The sequence below is a fragment of the Triticum aestivum genome, chromosome 1B (assembly GCF_018294505.1).
Source record: "Triticum aestivum cultivar Chinese Spring chromosome 1B, IWGSC CS RefSeq v2.1, whole genome shotgun sequence".
Classification (NCBI taxonomy): domain Eukaryota; kingdom Viridiplantae; phylum Streptophyta; class Magnoliopsida; order Poales; family Poaceae; genus Triticum; species Triticum aestivum.
Window position 1 is genome coordinate 285,155,053 of NC_057795.1, and position 17,509 is coordinate 285,172,561.

The 17,509-nt window shown below is 46.2% G+C and overlaps 1 protein-coding gene across 2 annotated transcripts; it reads right to left on the reverse strand.

Moving 5' to 3' along the window:
- Positions 1–7,314: 7,314 nt before the first annotated feature.
- LOC123119660 (uncharacterized) lies at positions 7,315–14,519 on the reverse strand. Of its 2 annotated transcripts, none has more exons than XM_044539545.1 (4): positions 14,307–14,519; positions 14,149–14,214; positions 10,472–12,419; positions 7,315–10,378 (listed from the first exon to the last, which is right to left on the reverse strand). In XM_044539545.1, the coding sequence occupies exons 3-4, from the start codon at positions 12,135–12,137 to the stop codon at positions 7,512–7,514; spliced, it is 4,533 nt and encodes a 1,510-aa protein (XP_044395480.1). In that variant the 5' UTR covers positions 12,138–12,419; positions 14,149–14,214; positions 14,307–14,519; the 3' UTR covers positions 7,315–7,511. The 2 variants fall into 2 exon arrangements, with proteins under 2 accessions (XP_044395480.1, XP_044395485.1); XM_044539550.1 differs by having other exon boundaries at positions 14,316–14,518.
- Positions 14,520–17,509: the final 2,990 nt, after the last annotated feature.

Genomic DNA, 17,509 nt, shown 5'->3' on the forward strand with positions numbered 1-17,509 from the left:
CCTTTTTGGTCATTACTGACAAAAGGGGGAGAAGCTTATGAGTTGATAGTCTTTAAGAGGGTCCTTATGGGGTGGTTGCATTATTTTTGCCAAGTCTTTACAAATCTCGTCTTTTGAAAAATTTGGTTCTTTGAGTTGTAACACTTAAACTCGATGGTCGTCTGCTACTTTTTTCTGCTACCTTGTGATGCGATGATATTTTCCGCATGAAGCCATTCCGCAGACGTCCATTTTTCATTATGATGTCATTATCTTCGTTATCTCTTTCTATGCATGATGAATTGTCTTCATAAGTTGAAGAGGATCTCCACAAAGTAAAATGTGCCATGTGCATTTGCATTCGAAAGCAAACTACTTATATGCACATCTTCAGGGGGAGCCTTTTACTGCTTATGAAGACAATCCCTTAATCCTTAACTTTCACATACCTTTCATCCCCATTGAAAACTTCAACCAGTTTGTCATCAACCACCAAAAAGGGAGAGATTGTAAGTGCATCTAGTGCCACCCCTAGTTGGTTTTGGAGTATTGACGACAAACTTGGTTGAGGGACTAATATGTTTGTGAGAATTGTAGGATAACACAGGTAGTAGTCCCATATTGATTCGGTTTACCTACCAGAGATGACCCCTAAAAATGTGTGAAGACATTGAAGACAATGGTGGTCTGTGAAGATATTCACAGTGAAGATTATGACATGAGAAGACATTCACATGAAGACTATGGAGTGTGAAGACATAGTTGTTTCGTAGTTTCCGTTTCTTCTTTGTTGAGTCATAGGAACCACCGTACTGTTAAGTGGGGTCCAAGTGAACAAAGTCAGAGTGATTGATGTGATGCTCAACCAAATCCTGTGTCTTCGAGCAAAGACAATGAGAGCAAATCTTATCCAGAGCTGGATGAGTCAGCTTTACTTGTAGCCCAAGTCAAGCTGCCGCGTGTGTTTGAAATCTGACCGTTGGACACGTGTCAGTTCCTTAGTGACCCAGGGTCATTTCGGACAAATCAGGTCGGGTTGCCTCCTGGCTATAAATAGCCCACCCCCTACACCATAAATTGTGGCTGCTCAAAGTTAGTGCATGGCTTTTGTTGTTTGAGAGCAACCCACCTCTGAAGCATTTGAGAGAGAGATCCTTGCGAGGACAAAGCCCAAAACACCTAGATCCAAAGAGGGTTAGGCATCACTGAAGTCTTTCTGTCCGCGTGATCTGAAGACTTGTTACACTTGATGACTGTGAATCCTCCAGCCGGTTAGGCATCATGTTCTGAGCATCCAAGAGCCATTGTGGATTGCCAGTGAATGAAGTCTGTGAAGGTTTGGAAGTCTACCTTGAAGACTTACCAGAGTGATTGGGCGAGGACTGTGTGTTCTTATCTCAAGGGGAATAAGGTGAAGACGCGGTTTTCTGAGTTAAATCTTAGCCTCCCTAACTAGACATACAGTTGTCACAGCAACTGGAACTGGTATACCAAATCCTTGTCCTCTCCAAGCAACTAGTTCTATCCTTCCCACCTCTTTACTTTACAGTTTGCCTTCATAAAGTTATTGCCTGCTTGCATGATCTGATTGTCTTCACTGTGTGAAGACTGTTGTTGTTTGGCTTCATACTATCTTCCATCCTGATCCATACTACCTAGCTGCTGATAGTCTTCGTACTTTCACTTCATTGCTTACTTGACTATGGCTTGTCTAGTGTAGTCTACTTTCCGTTGCATATCAATAGGTTCATTTCTACTGTTTGTCTTCAAAGCCCTTGTGTTTTGAAGACTTCCATAAAAATCGCCTATTCACCCCCCCTCTAGTCGATAACTAGCACTTTCACCTAGTCCTTTGACTGACCAACGGTGGCGGCGATTGTTGACGTCGTACCCTTCCTGAAGGCTCCGTCACAGCGCTCCCACTCATGTTGCCTCGCTCCGGGTGAAAACCTGATCTTGACGGATTGGGCGGTGGCGGCTATCCTTTGTCGTACCCTTCTTGGAGGCACCACTTTGGAGGCCTAGCTTCGTTGTTGTCTGATTCACCTCTCTATTGTTGTCGATGGGGTGGCGTGTCAATGCCCGACACCTTTGTATCTTGCCTTGGGTGTGTGCGTTGTGCGTGTTGTTTGGTCTCTCTGATGTATTCGGTGATGGTTGCTTTATATATAAAGCAGGGGAAACCCTTTTCGATAAAATAAGTGTCACTGATTTAGTACAACTTTGACTGAAGGAGGGGAAACCCTTTAGGAACTCCCCGACTACAAATGGTGTCATCATTGATAGATCGATGGCCTCCTTTGAGAGATTATTAGTTATAGAAGAATGTAAAGAACAACGTGGGAGATTACCAAAAAAGGCTTTCGTCCCGCTTTATAGATAAAGCCAACTGCTAGAGCCATACATGATACAAAGGTTCATACAACACACACACGAGCAATAAAGTACGACAACATGTATTGGGGTTCTGCTGAGGGCGCAGCTCAACAAGCCCAAAAGAAGAAGAAGAAGAAGAAGAAGAACACAAAGAGGGGAGCTCAGCCTAGCTCCTAATCCGGCTCGGGGGTGGTGGAGGAAGCGGCGGCGATAAGCGGAATGCCATCAAGCAAAGGTCGACGATGAAGGCAGAGATGGCATCACAATCCTGGGGGCGGCTAAGCGGCCGCCAAAGCTGCAAGTAACCAGACAGTTTGAAGAGAGCATCAGTAGCACGTCGGAGCGGAATGCGCAGAATCACAAGTCTATTGCGTCCAGGCAAGGACCCCAATCTCCAGCCACCTAATATGGCGAGTGCGCAGGGGGGAGGCCTGAAGTTCAGCGAACATGTCGGGGAAATTGGTGTGGCACCAATGGCTGCCAACCACCTCTTTAAAGCAACTCCAAATAAATTGGGCGGACACATAGGAGAAGAAAATGTGATTCGAGTCTTCCAAAACACCACAGAGCAGGTAAAGTCTGTTGCCCGAACCATATGATTGGACGTAGGATGGGAGAGGGCCCACCCCCTTTATATTAGGAGGGAGTGCTACATGATCCGCCGTCTTGTGAGTCGTTAGATTTGGCACAAGTCTAGCGCCTAGTGCCCGAGTCGTTCTTCAATTTTGGAACATAAGTTGTGTTGCAGGTTTTTTTGCAACAAAGATCATGTTGCAGAAAATATTTGTAACAAAGGTTGTGTTGTGGATTTTTTTTGCAACGGAGGTTATGTTGCAATTTTTTTACAATAGAGCTTATGTTGCAGAATATTTTATAACAGAGGTTATGCTGCAAAAAAATTATCTGCACAGAGGAAAACGCGGGGGAACCCTAGCTGCCACCGCCAACTACCTCCACCGCCGCCCTCCCCCGCATCGCCGCTGTCGGAGGGTCGGGCGGGAAAGCATCGCCGGACCCCGGGAAGGCGGCGGCGGGGCGGATCCGCGTCCCATGTGCCCTCAACCCACCCCTCACCCTCCGCCGCCGGACCTCGGGAAGGCGGCGGCGGGGCGGATCCGCGTCCCCTGTGCCCTCAACCCACACCTCACCCTCTCGCGATGGCGACCACCCCCCTGGTCCAAGGGCGGCGTGTCCGGCCCCTCCGACGGCCTGGCCCCGCATGCCTCCGGCTGGCTGCTACCTCTTGAGCATGCGTTGGTTTTCCCTTGAAGAGGGAAGGGTGATGCAACAAAGTGGTGTAAGTATTTCCCTCAGTTTTTGAGAACCAAGGTATCAATCCAGTAGGAGACAATGCACAAGTCACCTAGTACCTGCACAAACAATCAAGAACCTTGCAACCAACGCGATAAAGGGATTGTCAATCCCTTCACGGCCACTCGCAAAAGTGAGATCTAAAAAAGATAGTAAAGTAAATATTTTTGGTATTTTTGTTGTATAGATTGGAAAGTAAAGATTGCAAAATAGTAAACAAGATGTGATGTAAATAAAAGAGATGCAATATAATAAGAAAGAGACCCAGGGGCCATAGGTTTCACTAGTGGCTTCTCTCAAGATAGCATATATTATGGTGGGTGAACAAATTACTATCGGGCAATTGATAAAAGAGCGCATAGTTATGAAGTTATCTAAGGCAATGATCATGAATATAGGCATCACGTCCGTGTCAAGTAGACCGAAAGGATTCTGCATCTACTACTATTTCTCCACACATCGACCGCTATCCAGCATGCATCTAGAGTATTAAGTTCATAAGAACAGAGTAACGCATTAGGCAAGATGACATGATGTAGAGGGATAAACTCAAGCAATATGGTATAAACCCCATCTTTTTATCCTCGATGGCAACAATACAATACGTGCCTTGCTGCCCCTACTGCCACTGGGAAAGGACACCGCAAGATTGAACCCAAAGCTAAGCACTTCTCCCATTGCAAGAAAGATCAATCTAGTAGGCCAAACTAAGCCGATAATTCGAAGAGACTTGCAAAGATATCAAATCATGCATATAAGAATTCAGAGAAGAATCAAATAATATTCATAGATAATCAAGTTCACAAATCCACAATTCATCTGATCTCGACAAACACACCGCAAAAGAGTATTACATCGAATAGATCTCCAAGAACATCGAGGAGAACTTTGTATTGAGAATCAAAGAGAGAGAAGAAGCCATCTAGATAATAACTATGGACCTGAAGGTCTGTGGTAAACTAATCGCACTTCATTGGAGAGGCTATGGTGTTGATGTAGAAGCCCTCCGTGATCGATTCCCCCTTCGGCAGATTGCTGGAAACGGCCCCAAGATGGTATCTCACGGGTATAGAAGGTTGCGGCGGTGGAAAAGTGGTATCATGGCTCCCCCTGATGTTTTTAGGGTATAAGAGTATATATAGGTGAAAGAAGTACGTTGGTGGAGCTAGGGTGGGGGTACGCCTACCCCCCTAGGCACGCCCTCCTACCTCGTGGCCGCCTCATGGCGTTCCAGACTTCAACTCCAAGTCTTCTGGATTGCTTTCGGTCCAAGAAAGATCATCGCGAAGGTTTCATTCCGTTTGATATTCCTTTTCTGTGAAACACTAAAATAAGCAAAAAAAAACAAAAACTGGCGCTGGGCCTTCGGTTAATAGGTTAGTCCCAAAAATAATATAAAAGAGCATATTAAAGCCCATTAAACATTCAAAACAGATAATATAATAGCATGGAACAATCAAAAATTATAGATATGTTTGGAGATGTATCACTGGCCGCGCCTCCCCCGCCATCCTCGGTCGTCGTGGACTCCCCCCTCCTTGTGCGCCTCCACCCCCTCTTCCCCCGACCCTGGGATTCTCCCGGCCGATTCTCTGGTCCCCCACCACCAGTTGCCGCTCCAACCTACCGGACGATGGCGGTTCCAGCGCTCTTGGTCGTTGCCATGGGCGCCAACCACCCTGCAGCTTCCCAATCCCGGCGTCCTTGCGTTCCATTTTGCTGGTGCTTTAGCCAGCCTGGATTGGGGCTTGGGGACTATGGCCGGTTGCAGGGGCGTCTGCGGCCTGCCTCTCGTGTAGGCGGCCCCCCTCGTCTCTGGCGGCCCTGCCTCCCCACCCCTGAGCCACGATGACGGCTCTCGCGTGGAGGCGGCGATGCATCTACGGTAGTGGCGAGCACACGGCTTCTCGCGGCGGGTCGCTGTCGGCGTTGTTCCGGTCCCGACAGCCTTGGGCCCGAGTCTCTCCGGTGTCCCTTGCTGCTTGCGTCTTCCCGGCAGCTTTGGCCTCAGCGATCAGTTAGTTGCGTCCTCTCCAGCTTACTTGGCTCGCAGACTCTCGACGGCTAAGGCCACGACAACTTGGATCTGCGTCCCTCCAGTCCTAGCATGCCGGCGTTGCTGGACGCTGCTGTCGGCAGGTGCAGCCTCGCCAACCCCGTTCAGTCTTGGTGGTTTCGACCAATGTTGGCCTTTTCATCTACGTTTCTAGATTTTGGCGGCTGTGGGATCACTCAGCTTCAGGCCAGGGAGAGATCCCTGCTTGGCTTGCCGGTGCTGGCAGCGATGACGCCCGTGGGCGTCGTTTCCTTCTTGGAGGCGATGCCAAGGCCTTCAGCTGCGCCCCTCTTTGAGCTTAGGGAAAACCCTAGGTCCGGGTCCCTCGGACCGGATAGTGACGACGTCTCGGCGTCGTCTTCCTTCCTGAAGGCACTATCTTACTCCCTCGTGGTGTCACCAGTTTTTGGCTCGGGCGATGTTGCAGCTCTCGTTGGTGTGGCATCGCTGCTTTTGGCTCGGGTTTGGTAGGTTTAGCTGTGATGTATCCTCTGTTCGGCCCGAGCATCCCTTGTCTCTCTGTTTCGAGCACCATGTTCACGCCTGCTTGCGTTTGTGTCATGTGTTGTACCCCATGTACTTATTCTATCAATGAAAGAATACGCGACTTTGCGTATTCGTGGGAAAAAAACATTCCCCATATTTCGGAAACATGAACGATGTTGCAAAATTTTGAATTGCGATGCGTGGGACTAGACTAACACGTGGTTGGCTCTTGACGCGGTGGACGCGAAGCATAGAATCGGCCGGATGATTCTAATCATTTTCCGATTATTAGTTGGAAGATTACATCGTTTACGTTAAAAACCTTAATGTAAGTCCAGCATTTTCTTTTGTTAAGAAAGAGAGGATATCTAAAACCCTAAGAGAGATTATTACTCCCTCCTTTCATCTATATAGGGCCTAACGTATTTTTTGAGCCTAACTTTGATCAAATATTAGAGCAATAATATATGACATGCAAGTTACACAAAGTATACCGTCAAATTCGTATGTGAAAAGAGTTTCCAATGATATAATTTTCACATTATACATCACATGTACTATTAATCTTATCAATAGTCAAAGATGGTCTTGAAAAACACATTAAACCCTATATAGATCGAAAGGAGGGAGTAGTTATAGAAGATTATGTAGTTTACGTAAAAACCTTTTGTAAGTCTAGCATTTTTTTTTCGAAACGGACAGTCTAGCATTTTTTATAAGAAAAGAGAGGACTTCTAATAAATCAACGCGCTTGTGAATCCTCCGGCATATTCGAACACGCCTACCAACAGGCAACAATACTGCGCCTTCTCCTCCCCAAATTTTGCCCCTCCTCCCCCCACCCCCCACCGGGGTCGTCGCCGCCGTCTCAATATCAGCGTCGACGCAGCCCACCGGAACACTGCGCCCCTGCGCCGCCAACTCCGCCCGGTACTAGAACCACCTCCCCCTTTTTGCTTCAACGCACCATTTTGAACTGTTCGACGGGTTCGGGTACAACCTCGAATTGTTGGCCCGTAATCCAGTCTCAGTGACGAGATGACAACAAAAATTTGAGCAAGTAGATGGTACAGTAGTACAAGAGATTAACCAAAGCACATTCCGCGGTTTAGAGTCTTGGCATCAGTTGCGCTGCAACCGTGCTGTAGAACACTAGCTTACTGATGGCCGGAAGTGCATCACGGCCAGTCTTGACATAACTTACTACATAGAACAGTACTACAATGCTACAGATAGGCATTTTAGAAGATACCTAACTTTATTTAATACATAGAACAGTACGACACTGCTACAGATAGGCATTTCAGAAGATCTCCTTGTACACTATGTTCTTCGCCATCCCTTTGCTTGCGTGTTCTTCATCGTCGCCGGCGATCAGGATCTTCAGGCCATGCCTGTTTGTTACTCTGGAGACCGCCACATAGAGTTGCCCATGAGTGAAAACTTGCCTGGGCAAGTAGAGGCCGACCTTATTCAAAGATTGTCCCTGGCTCTTGTTGATTGTCATTGCGAAGCACACGGACAGAGGATATTGCTTTCTTTGTAGTACAAATGGCCATTTAGGCTCGAATGTCACTGTGGTCATCCGAGGGATGCATACCTTACTACCGACGTGCGCTCCAGTTATGATCTGCGCTTCGATGACTCTTTTTCCAAGTTTTGTGATTGTCATTCTAGTACCGTTACATAGCCCTGCGCTTTGATTGATGTTGCGGAGAAGCATCACTGGCAGACCGACTTTGAGCTCAAGTAGGTGATCTGGACATCCTGGGTGCTTTAACTTGTTTAGAAACTCTGTAGTATACAACAATTCCATTTCATTGTTGTAAGACATCGATCTGCTCACACTGTCACAGCTCAGGTATGTCACCCTGTCACCTTGGATTTGACCCATAATATTCTCATTGATCTCTTCGACAGTCTTGTTCATTGGACACAATATCGCCCTTTCTTCCAGGAACTTCCGTGTGCAGAAATTGTCTTGGAGGTCAGGATAGGTACTTTGGATGATTTTTGTTTTCGGATCATCTCCGTTTTGTAGCAGCAGGTCACTGGGGATACTTACATACTCCTTTTCATCTAATAAACATGCGTCTCCATTACCGATCTGTAGTATCCATTCTGCAAATTCCGCAGTCTTCTGCTTCTCTGCTTGATCATTGCACAGAGAATTGAGCCGCATGTTTTTAGTAAGGTTGAATACCTTGAAATGTTGCCAGAGGTATGAGCATTTGATTGACGCACTTATAGTGTGCTCCCTTCTTCCCTTTGGCACAACAGGGAGGATTTGTCGGAAGTCCCCTCCTAGAACAACTGTCATGCCGCCGAAGGGCTTGTTGCAACTATTCTCATTGGTGAACCTGAGCACATCTCTTAGGCTCTTGTCAAGTGCTTCGAAGCATTTTTTGTTTGCCATTGGAGCTTCGTCCCATAGTATTAGTGACGTCTTCACTAATAGATTAGCCACCTCGGAACCTTGTTTGATGTAGCATGTAGATTGACCTGTCAGGTTGATTGGAATATTGAATGCTGAGTGTGCTGTTCTACCTCCTTGAAGCAGAAGCGCTGCGATGCCAGAAGATGCAACTGCGAGTACGATTTTCCCCTCCGATCTTAGCCTTGTAGTGATAGCTTTCCAAAGGTATGTCTTACCTGTCCCGGCATAGCCATCCACGAATATTATCTTCCCTAATGATTGATCTGCTGATTCTATTATTGCATCGAAGGCCTTCTTCTGACCTAAATTTAGATTTTCCACTATTTGCACGTGTTCAGCCTTCAACTTGTCTTTATCGTAGTTCATTTCTTCATTTATAAGCCTGTTCTCTATTTCATTTAACTCAGACATGTTTGGTATCTCTATTCCAGGGTAATCCTTTAGTGATCTTCCAGCTTGTCCCATTTGCTTCTCAATTTCTGTTAAAGTGCATTTTCTGTTGTGTGAAGGAGTGAAGGGGTGTGGAAAGTTTGTAATCCAGCTTGGTGTGTGCTGTATGTCTTTAGAGAGTTTCTCCCAGTTGGATTCCCATAACATCCCTGAGTCAGTAACCTCACAATAGCACAAAATAGTTGCAAACAATTGGCGTAGTTGCACCCCAGATGCCCATTCTGATGCTTCCTTGATGCACTCAGTCCACTCCTTGTCATCCTCAAGAAATCCTAGCGCATGACATGCTGATTTGTATGATGAGTGCACGATTCCGTTGACAGTCCTGATATCTTCAAATGTCATGCAACCCTTTGCAGTGTTGAGGAGAACTCTGAGATAGTACCTTTCTCCGCTTGCAGGATGAGCATTGTATATCCTGCCGATGTTCCTTCCTGCTCTCCGCCTTGTCCACTTCTGTTTTGTCCTATCCCATGTCCATCTTGTAGGAAACTCCAAATATGTTAATTCTCTCGCATCTTTGTGTTTTTTATTTGTCTCCATCCACTCAGTAAACATAGTGATACTTGATCTTGGCCGCTGTATTATTTCTTCTAGGTTTGTTGAGTCAGGAAAAATGACTTGTTGCTTGTTCTCCTCATGGAACATTAGCCTCTGAACAGATGGTTGCTGGTACTGTAGAGGAAACTTGAATATTCGCCAGCATGCTTCAGTTGCTGTTATGTATCTGCATCTAAGGTACATTTTAATCTCATCATTGTGTTTTGATTGGTCTGTTTCTTCAACCAGTGCTGTTGCTTGGTTATCTCCTTGACGGATATCCTTAAAGAGGTATTTGATTGACATATATCGATTACACAACTCCACATTTATGTGTGCTTGGAATTTTACCAGGAGATCTTTGTTGTATGGTACAACAGATCCATTGTTCAACTTGACTCCTCCCTTATCTATCTGGCGGCCATTATCTCGTCTCCTGTACCTCGGGAAGTTGTCTTCATCAACGATCGTCTCGTCACAGAATTCTTTTGGAAAGTAGTTACTGCACATATGTTTTTCCATGCAGGGTGACTTTGGATTTGCTTCTCCACATGGTCCGTGCATCATAAAATTCTTGACAGCTTCAAATGTTTCTGGATCCTTGTCCTTGTCTGGGATTTCAGCGCATATAATTTCATCTGTTTGTGAGGGCTTGAGACGCTTCCCTTTCTCTTTTCCGTCAAGGAATATTAGTATATGGGCATGTGGGAGTCCTCTCTTCTGGAATTCTATTGTGAAGATGACTGCATTTAAAAAAATATATATATTAGTAAATTACCGGTCATAAAAAAGTGCAAGCATGTATTACTGATAAGTGATGATTTACTAATACTTACTTGCTTTAGTCTTTCCAAATTGTTGTTTACTTTTAATATCAAACATGAGCTCTTTTAGTTTTATCATGAACACTCGAACTGCAATATCAGGTCGTTCTGCTGGTTTCTGGTTCCCTGCTTCATTTAGCATCAACTGAATCTCAGGCCAATTAGGGTTGCATGTGAATGTTACGAACAAGTCAGGATGTCCAGCCCAACGGCATATTGCCATCGCATCTTGGTAGTTCTGCTCTATGTTTCGAGGACTTCCTGTGAAACTTGCTGGGAGTACTATTCTCCTCCCTACTTGCTCTGTCAGTGTGTCTCCTTTTCTGAGTGCGTCCTGTAGTCCATCATAAAGTTCTGTTCTTAATTTTCCTTGATTTTTTCTGATCCAACTGAGTCTACACTGTTCGATGCATGTATAGACATCTACCACGAACTGCATTGATAGATTTCCACATGTTAGCAGCAACATTGACTGACCTGGGCGCTGTTGGAGATAATATGCATAGTATTCCAGCATGGTGATATATTTCTTGTTACTCACACCTTTATTTTTGTTGTATTTGATTCCAAGTCTATAACCATCTTCTCCATATGGGAAGAGCAACGGGTATTGCATGGCCATGAATTTTGGATGGATTTCTGAAATCCTTTTAGGTTTCATATCTTTGTACTCGAGAACAATGTCACGCCCATAATGTTTTTGGGTTGGATCTTTGACCATCAGTGCAGCAACTTCCGATGTTGATGGCATGTTATCTTGTCTCCCATCTTGATCCCTGTTGCCAAGTAAACTTAGAGTGAAGTTGTTGTAGTCATCTTCTTTAAATCTATCTCTTGCCATTCGGAATGATTGTGCTAGTGTGTTATTCTCGTCGAGCATGCTCTGTAGGCCACTGACAATTGTTTCATCTAGTGAGGCATCACGTTCACCAGATCTTGATGCTTCTACCCTGTTCTGGATCTCATTATTCGTGTCATAGATATACAACTGCTGGAAACGAGGCTTATTTCCTTCTTGAGGTAGCAGGGTGCCTATCTGGTGGCGGTTCTGGCCATTCAGTCGGAAAACATAAGGTCCACGCTCTTTATTTATTTGCTTATCTAGAGTTCCCCCCATTGATGTGAATGCAAACATGGAGTTGTAAGACCTAATGTTTTTTCGGTAGTTTGCTGATCTTTTTCCTCCATCTCTTGTCAACAAACTCGTAAGGTATGGTGGCGGTTCTTTCAATGGTGGCAAGATAACCTGTCCTCGTTTGCAGCATATCCCAAAGGTTGGCTTTCTACATCCATAAGATTGTAGTCTTTCTTCATGCCACATAAGTGCATGGCAGTGTTCGCAGATGTATGTTGGCCCCCCAAAGTTCCATATCTTAATGGCATTGGAATTATCATCCTTGCCTATTTCACTGTTATTGGTTCTAGCACGTTTGCTGCTCTTCTTGAGTTGAATTTGTGCTTTCCTCTTCATTCGTGCTGTTCTTGTTAATTCATCCCGTCGTCTTCGTTTCATCATCCGGTCAGCCATTATTGCACTGTCTATAACTGATGATTCTGTCACTTGTGCTGGTTGATAGTTTGAATTTGCCCTTAACGCTTGGCAATATAGGCAGGTACACGATCTTTTCAATATCGAGTCCAGCATTTGTTGATTCGTTAGATTGAAGTTGCCCTTCATGATTTTTTCAATATCGAGTCCAGTACATGATTTTTTTCAATATCGAGTCCTCGTTTGCCCTTAACACTTGGCACTGTCTGCAATTTATTTTTGCTTGTACCTCTTCTGCAGCCCGTGAGTATATTGTTCTTCCGATAGATAATGTAGTGATCGTAAATTATACTGGTATTCCTACTCTTTCTGCTCTTCCTGAGTTCTGGTCATACTTTTCTTCCACACAAACTTTCTAATAATTCTTTTGACTGGCTCTAATTGTCTTGGTCCCTGTTGGCAATTGCTCGCCTGCACACAAGTGAGAATTCGTTAGGTTGACCGAAGCAGAATAATGTGCTAGATAAGCAAAAGTATGCAGGGTGCATGAATGGTCTTCTGGGCTCGATATAATAACTCACAGTTCTTTTTATAAAATATATGAGGCCAAACAGCAAATTGAGTTTGTTAACGCAACACTTTCAAAACTATAATAAATATCCAGCAGCTGACTTGATTATATTTTGAAGTTAGCACACGAAGTTAAGACCTGCTGAAATTGGCAACAATTAAAATTAGTGTTGAAGATGCCCATAAAAATTCAAATTAAACCCATGTTTTTGCCTACTTGTCTGCTTCAGTCATTTGTTCTTCAATTGCTGCACGAGGGCAGCTGTTTTTACATTGTTAATACAAACAGGCTCAAGGCTTGTGAAAGGAACTAGTACTAGAGCTACGCGAACTTTGATTCCCAATTCAAAAATAGCTGCATCATCCTGATGGGTACATGGCACCCAGGTGCGCAGCTATTTTTGATCAGTAAACAGGCTCAAGGCTTGTGAAGGAGGATGTGTCCGGGCCTTGGTTACCAGAGATCATACTTCGTTGGTCTGGATCGCTGTCATCGAGTACAGCGTGGTGTAGGGAGCTGAGCAATTAACCAATCTGCTGTTGTGCCGTATGGGACAGCGGCAGTAGCAGTTCAATATTCCAGGTTTTTTGAACTGGTATGATCGGCTGCAAATGGATACACAAGAGGGTAGCAAATGAACTAGGATGCCTATTCGCCACTTTAGCACAAAGCTTTGGTGCAGAATAGGCGGCCAGTCTGTAATTGGTGATGCATGTGGATGGATAGCATAGTGCAGACCGCAGACGCACCAAGCTATTTGTAAATCACAGTTTGAAATCAGTTCTTTTCTATGATCCTGGATTCAAACTCCTCTCTTTCTTTCTTTCTTTCTTGAACACACATCAAAATGCATGTCATTTCTGGTTAAGACAACCTGAGCTCGACAGGAACACTCCAATCATTTGGAGGGCACAGGTGCCCAGAAAACTTAGTCTTTTTTTTTGCGAATATGCAAGGTGCGTATCTTTTCATTGATAGAAGAAGAGTACAAGCATGGGATTACAACGCTTACAAGGCCATGTACGCGCTAGGCATGGTGTACAAGCGTGGGAGCAGAACAGAACAGGGGGTATGCTTAGCCCCAGAAAACTTAAAGTCTCCGCCTGGCTACTCTACAGAAACAGGCTCAACACCCGCGCCAACCTCGCACACAAGCACATCATCACTGCGAATGTGTGCCCTCGGTGCCATGAGCAATGTGAAGACACATCGCATCTCTTTCATTTCATGCCCTCTAGCTGATAGAGTTTGGCAACGCTTGGGTATTTCACCTATATCCGAGGACGTCGATGAGCTATGGGGCACAACACTGCCACGTGACATGCTGGCCAATATGTGGCCTTTGGTTCTACTAACCTCTCTGTGAAAGATATGAGCCGCACGAAATGACATGCTATTCAGGTCCATCGACCAAAGATCTGCAATAACCCTTGGGCTTATTATCTACAAGAGCGCAAAGAAGACACAAGACTGTACGGACGAAATAGCAAAGCAGAGGAGGGGAAAAAAAGAAACTAAGAAGAAGAAGCAACCCAAAACTCTGATCAAGTGAAATATTTGGCTAGCAGTGTATGCCAGTTGCATCAACCATCTAGAGGAAACGTGAGCTATGTGTTCTTCAGGCACTACCTTCAACTGTTGCCAATGTTCTCCTGCTCGTGAAGACGCATGCCCTGGAAATAAAAGATTGTCCGGCTGAAAAAGATAGAGCAAGATATGAGTCCATGAAAGAGACACGGCTGTGGATCGTAGAAGAAGATAGGAAAGGAAGTACAACATCATGTCACCTGCCCTACCCGGCCTTCTTCTCTGCAGCACAGCCGTTGAACTGCTTGAACACCAACTTTCTTGGCTATCAGCTAAACTCTGAACTGATTTCTCGCTGCAGCTGATGCATCCATGCTTCCCAGAGCCCACTCAAGGCAGTTGCCACAGGTAAATACTGGAATGTGGCAGTCTAGCAGCGCAAGCCAGAGAGTGGTTTGTGTCTAGTGGAGCAGCAGCACCTGACGCTGTGAGTGCAACCACCCACCCCCCTTGTCTTGTATGCTACAAGTAACTGATGTATTCGTCTACAGTCTGATCTCGTCACCGCATGTCGCAGAAAATAGGAGTATACAGCAAAAAACTACCACATTACAGGCTATCGCTACAAAAAAACTACTGTTTCTTTTTTTTTAATTTTTCAAAATGCTACCACAATTTGGTTGGCTGTTCCCGAAAACTACCATGTTGCATTGATGACCGTGTTAGTTAATTTGAATCGTGTTTATGACAGATTGGGTCCACTCGTCAGCTTTGACCGCTAGTTGACTGTTTGTTTGACCGTTACTTACATGTGGGACCCACATGTCAGCTCTCTCTTCTTCCCTAATCTCTTTGTTCTCTCCCTCTCCTTCCCTGAACTCTCTCTCCTAAGCCATGGCCAGCACCAAGGCCGGCGCAGCAGCCGCGACAAGGGCAGGGAGAAGCAGCAGCAGAAGTGGCAGTGGGCGGCGGTGACGGGAGTAGAAGCTGCAAGGGCAGCGAGCAAGCAGCAGCAGCAGCGCATACAACGCCGGCGAGCAGGGGAGCAGCAGCAGCCGTGAGCAGGGGAGCAGCACTGGTGAGCAGCAGCAGCCGTCAGCGGCGGCAGCGGGGAGCAGCGCCGGCGCGCAGCAGCAGGCGCGAGCGGCACGCAACGGCGGCATCGGGGCAACGCCGGCGTGGAGCAGCAGCTGCGAGCGGCACGCATCGGCGGCAACAGGGAGCAGCGCCGGCGAGCGGCACACGGTGGCGGCGTGGAGCAGTAGCCGCGACCGGCACGCAGCGGCGGCGGGGAGCAGCGCCGGCGAGCAGCAGCACACAGCAACTTCTGTCCATGGCGACGGCGGACGGGAGCACGGGACCCGATTGCTTTTTTTCGAAACTAGCAGGGACCCGATTGCTTTTTTACAAAACTTACAGGGGTTGGTTGCTTTTTAGAAAAACTTACAGGGACCGGTTTGCCTTTTATTTTTTGGAGGGACCGACATATGGACTTCACATGTCATAACGGTCAACTAACGGTCCAATATAACGGTGACCTGACGTGTGGACTCCCTTTGTCATAAATGCGGTTAAAACTTAACGCTTCAGCAATTTGGGTTTTTTGGATCTGCCAACCAAATTTATGGTAGTTTTTTGAAAAATTAAAAAAAACGGTAGTTTTTTGTGGCGATAGCCTGTAATATGGTAGTTTTTTGCTATATACTCCAGAAAATAGAAGCCTGATCTAATGCTGTGAGCAGCAGCAGCATTTTAGAAGAAGGAAAAACCCTGATGTACTCTTCTACTACGGTGTCTTGTTCAGTCTGATCTCGTAGCCACGTGTGACGAAAATGACACGTAAAACTACAGAATCTGCTTTAATATGATGGGCATGGTTGTGCCTGAACCCCTTTGGATTCCTTCGCTGCCGCGTGCGTGAGTGAATAGTGTGAGATTCCCACTGCAGCAGTAGCACGCCAGGTCAAGTCATGCCCATGCCCTACGGCATAGGTCTCTTTTTGTAAGCAATTTACGTTTTCTTCACGTTTCCATTTTCTTTTTAAAATTGGTACGCACTTACTCTCTGTCGAAACTGGCTTTCGTCTTCTTTATAAAAAAGTAAAACAACCATACAACAAATTCATGTCCAGCAAAGGAAATATTAAAGTCGGTTGGGGCAACAATACAAACACACCAAAAACAAAGTCTAGTCCCAAACTAGCAATGAGTCCGTCCTTTGCAACGGATCTGAAGTAGTACTACATATTCATAAATTTGAAAGAAAATAATTTAGTTTTGTTATACATATATGATTAAAAATATCTTATGCTTCACTCAAAATATATTCCTTGGGCTGTTTTGATGAAGTAAGGGAGGAATGTGGTTGGTTTCAAGGTACTAAGGTTTTTTTTGTAAATTAGGACACAGAAGTGGGATATTGTTTGAAAAAGGCCACAACTTACTGTTAAGCAACGTATAACAGGCTCGATCGTGTCAGGATGGTAGCGTAGACTCCAAGGGTAGTTCGGCTGAGATAGTCTAGGTTGTTAGCATTGTAGTTTATCTCTGTAACAACTCTATCTCTTATCCCTTGTACCTCAAGTTGTAATCTCAACCATGTACGCGATCTGGTGAGTTGCGCCCCAGTATATTAACACGAAGCCGTCAGTCAGGCAAAGGCACGGCGTTAACCTAAGTTTTCACATGGTATCAGCCTAACTCTTCCACATCGCATCTACTATCCCCATCCACCACCTCCGCCTCCACCATGGCCGCCTCCTCCAGCGCCGCACCAGCCAACCTCTCTGGTCAGGTCACCGAGAAGCTGACACGCACCAACTACATCCTCTGGCGGACTCAAGTCACGCCGCAGCTCCGTGGTGCTGGCTTCTACGGGTATGTCGACGGCTCCATGCCAGAGCCGGCCCGACCCGTCGTCACCAAGGACAAGGAAGGGAAGGAGGAGACTTCCCTGAACCCCCTTCATCCGATCTGGATCCGCGAAGAGCAGCAGGTACTTGGCTACCTTCTGAATAATCTCTCCAAGGAGGTACTTGTGCAGGTCACCACGATCGATCATGCGCAAGATCTCTGGACAGCACTGGCGAACATGTTTTCGTCCCAGTCCCTGTCACGTGTCAACAACATCCGTGTCGCCCTCGCCAATGCGCAGAAGGGGACGCAACCCGTCGCAAGCTTCTTCGGGCACATGCGCTCACTCTCAGATGAGCTCGAGACGGCTGGCAAGCCGCTCGGAGACGGTGAACTCGTCTCCTACATCATCGCCGCCCTCGACATGGAGTACCAGCCTCTCGTCTCCGCGCTCGATGCCCGCACCACGCCTGTCTCGCTCGATGATCTGTTTGCTATGATCAGCAATTTTGATCAGCGGGTTGCCCTCTACCAAGGGGGCCACTCCGGCGGCGGCTTCAAGTCCTCCGCGAACGCGGCCATGCGCGGCCGTGGTGACGGCTCACGTCAT

Excerpts from the sequence above, each read along its gene's own strand:
- LOC123119660 (XM_044539545.1), bottom strand. The coding sequence starts at position 12,137 with ATGAAGGGCAACTTCAATCTAACGAATCAACAAATGCTGGACTCGATA. Across the intron at positions 10,379-10,471 it reads ATTTGGAAAGACTAAAGCAA|TCATCTTCACAATAGAATTC; the intron begins GTAAGTATTAGT and ends TTTTAAATGCAG.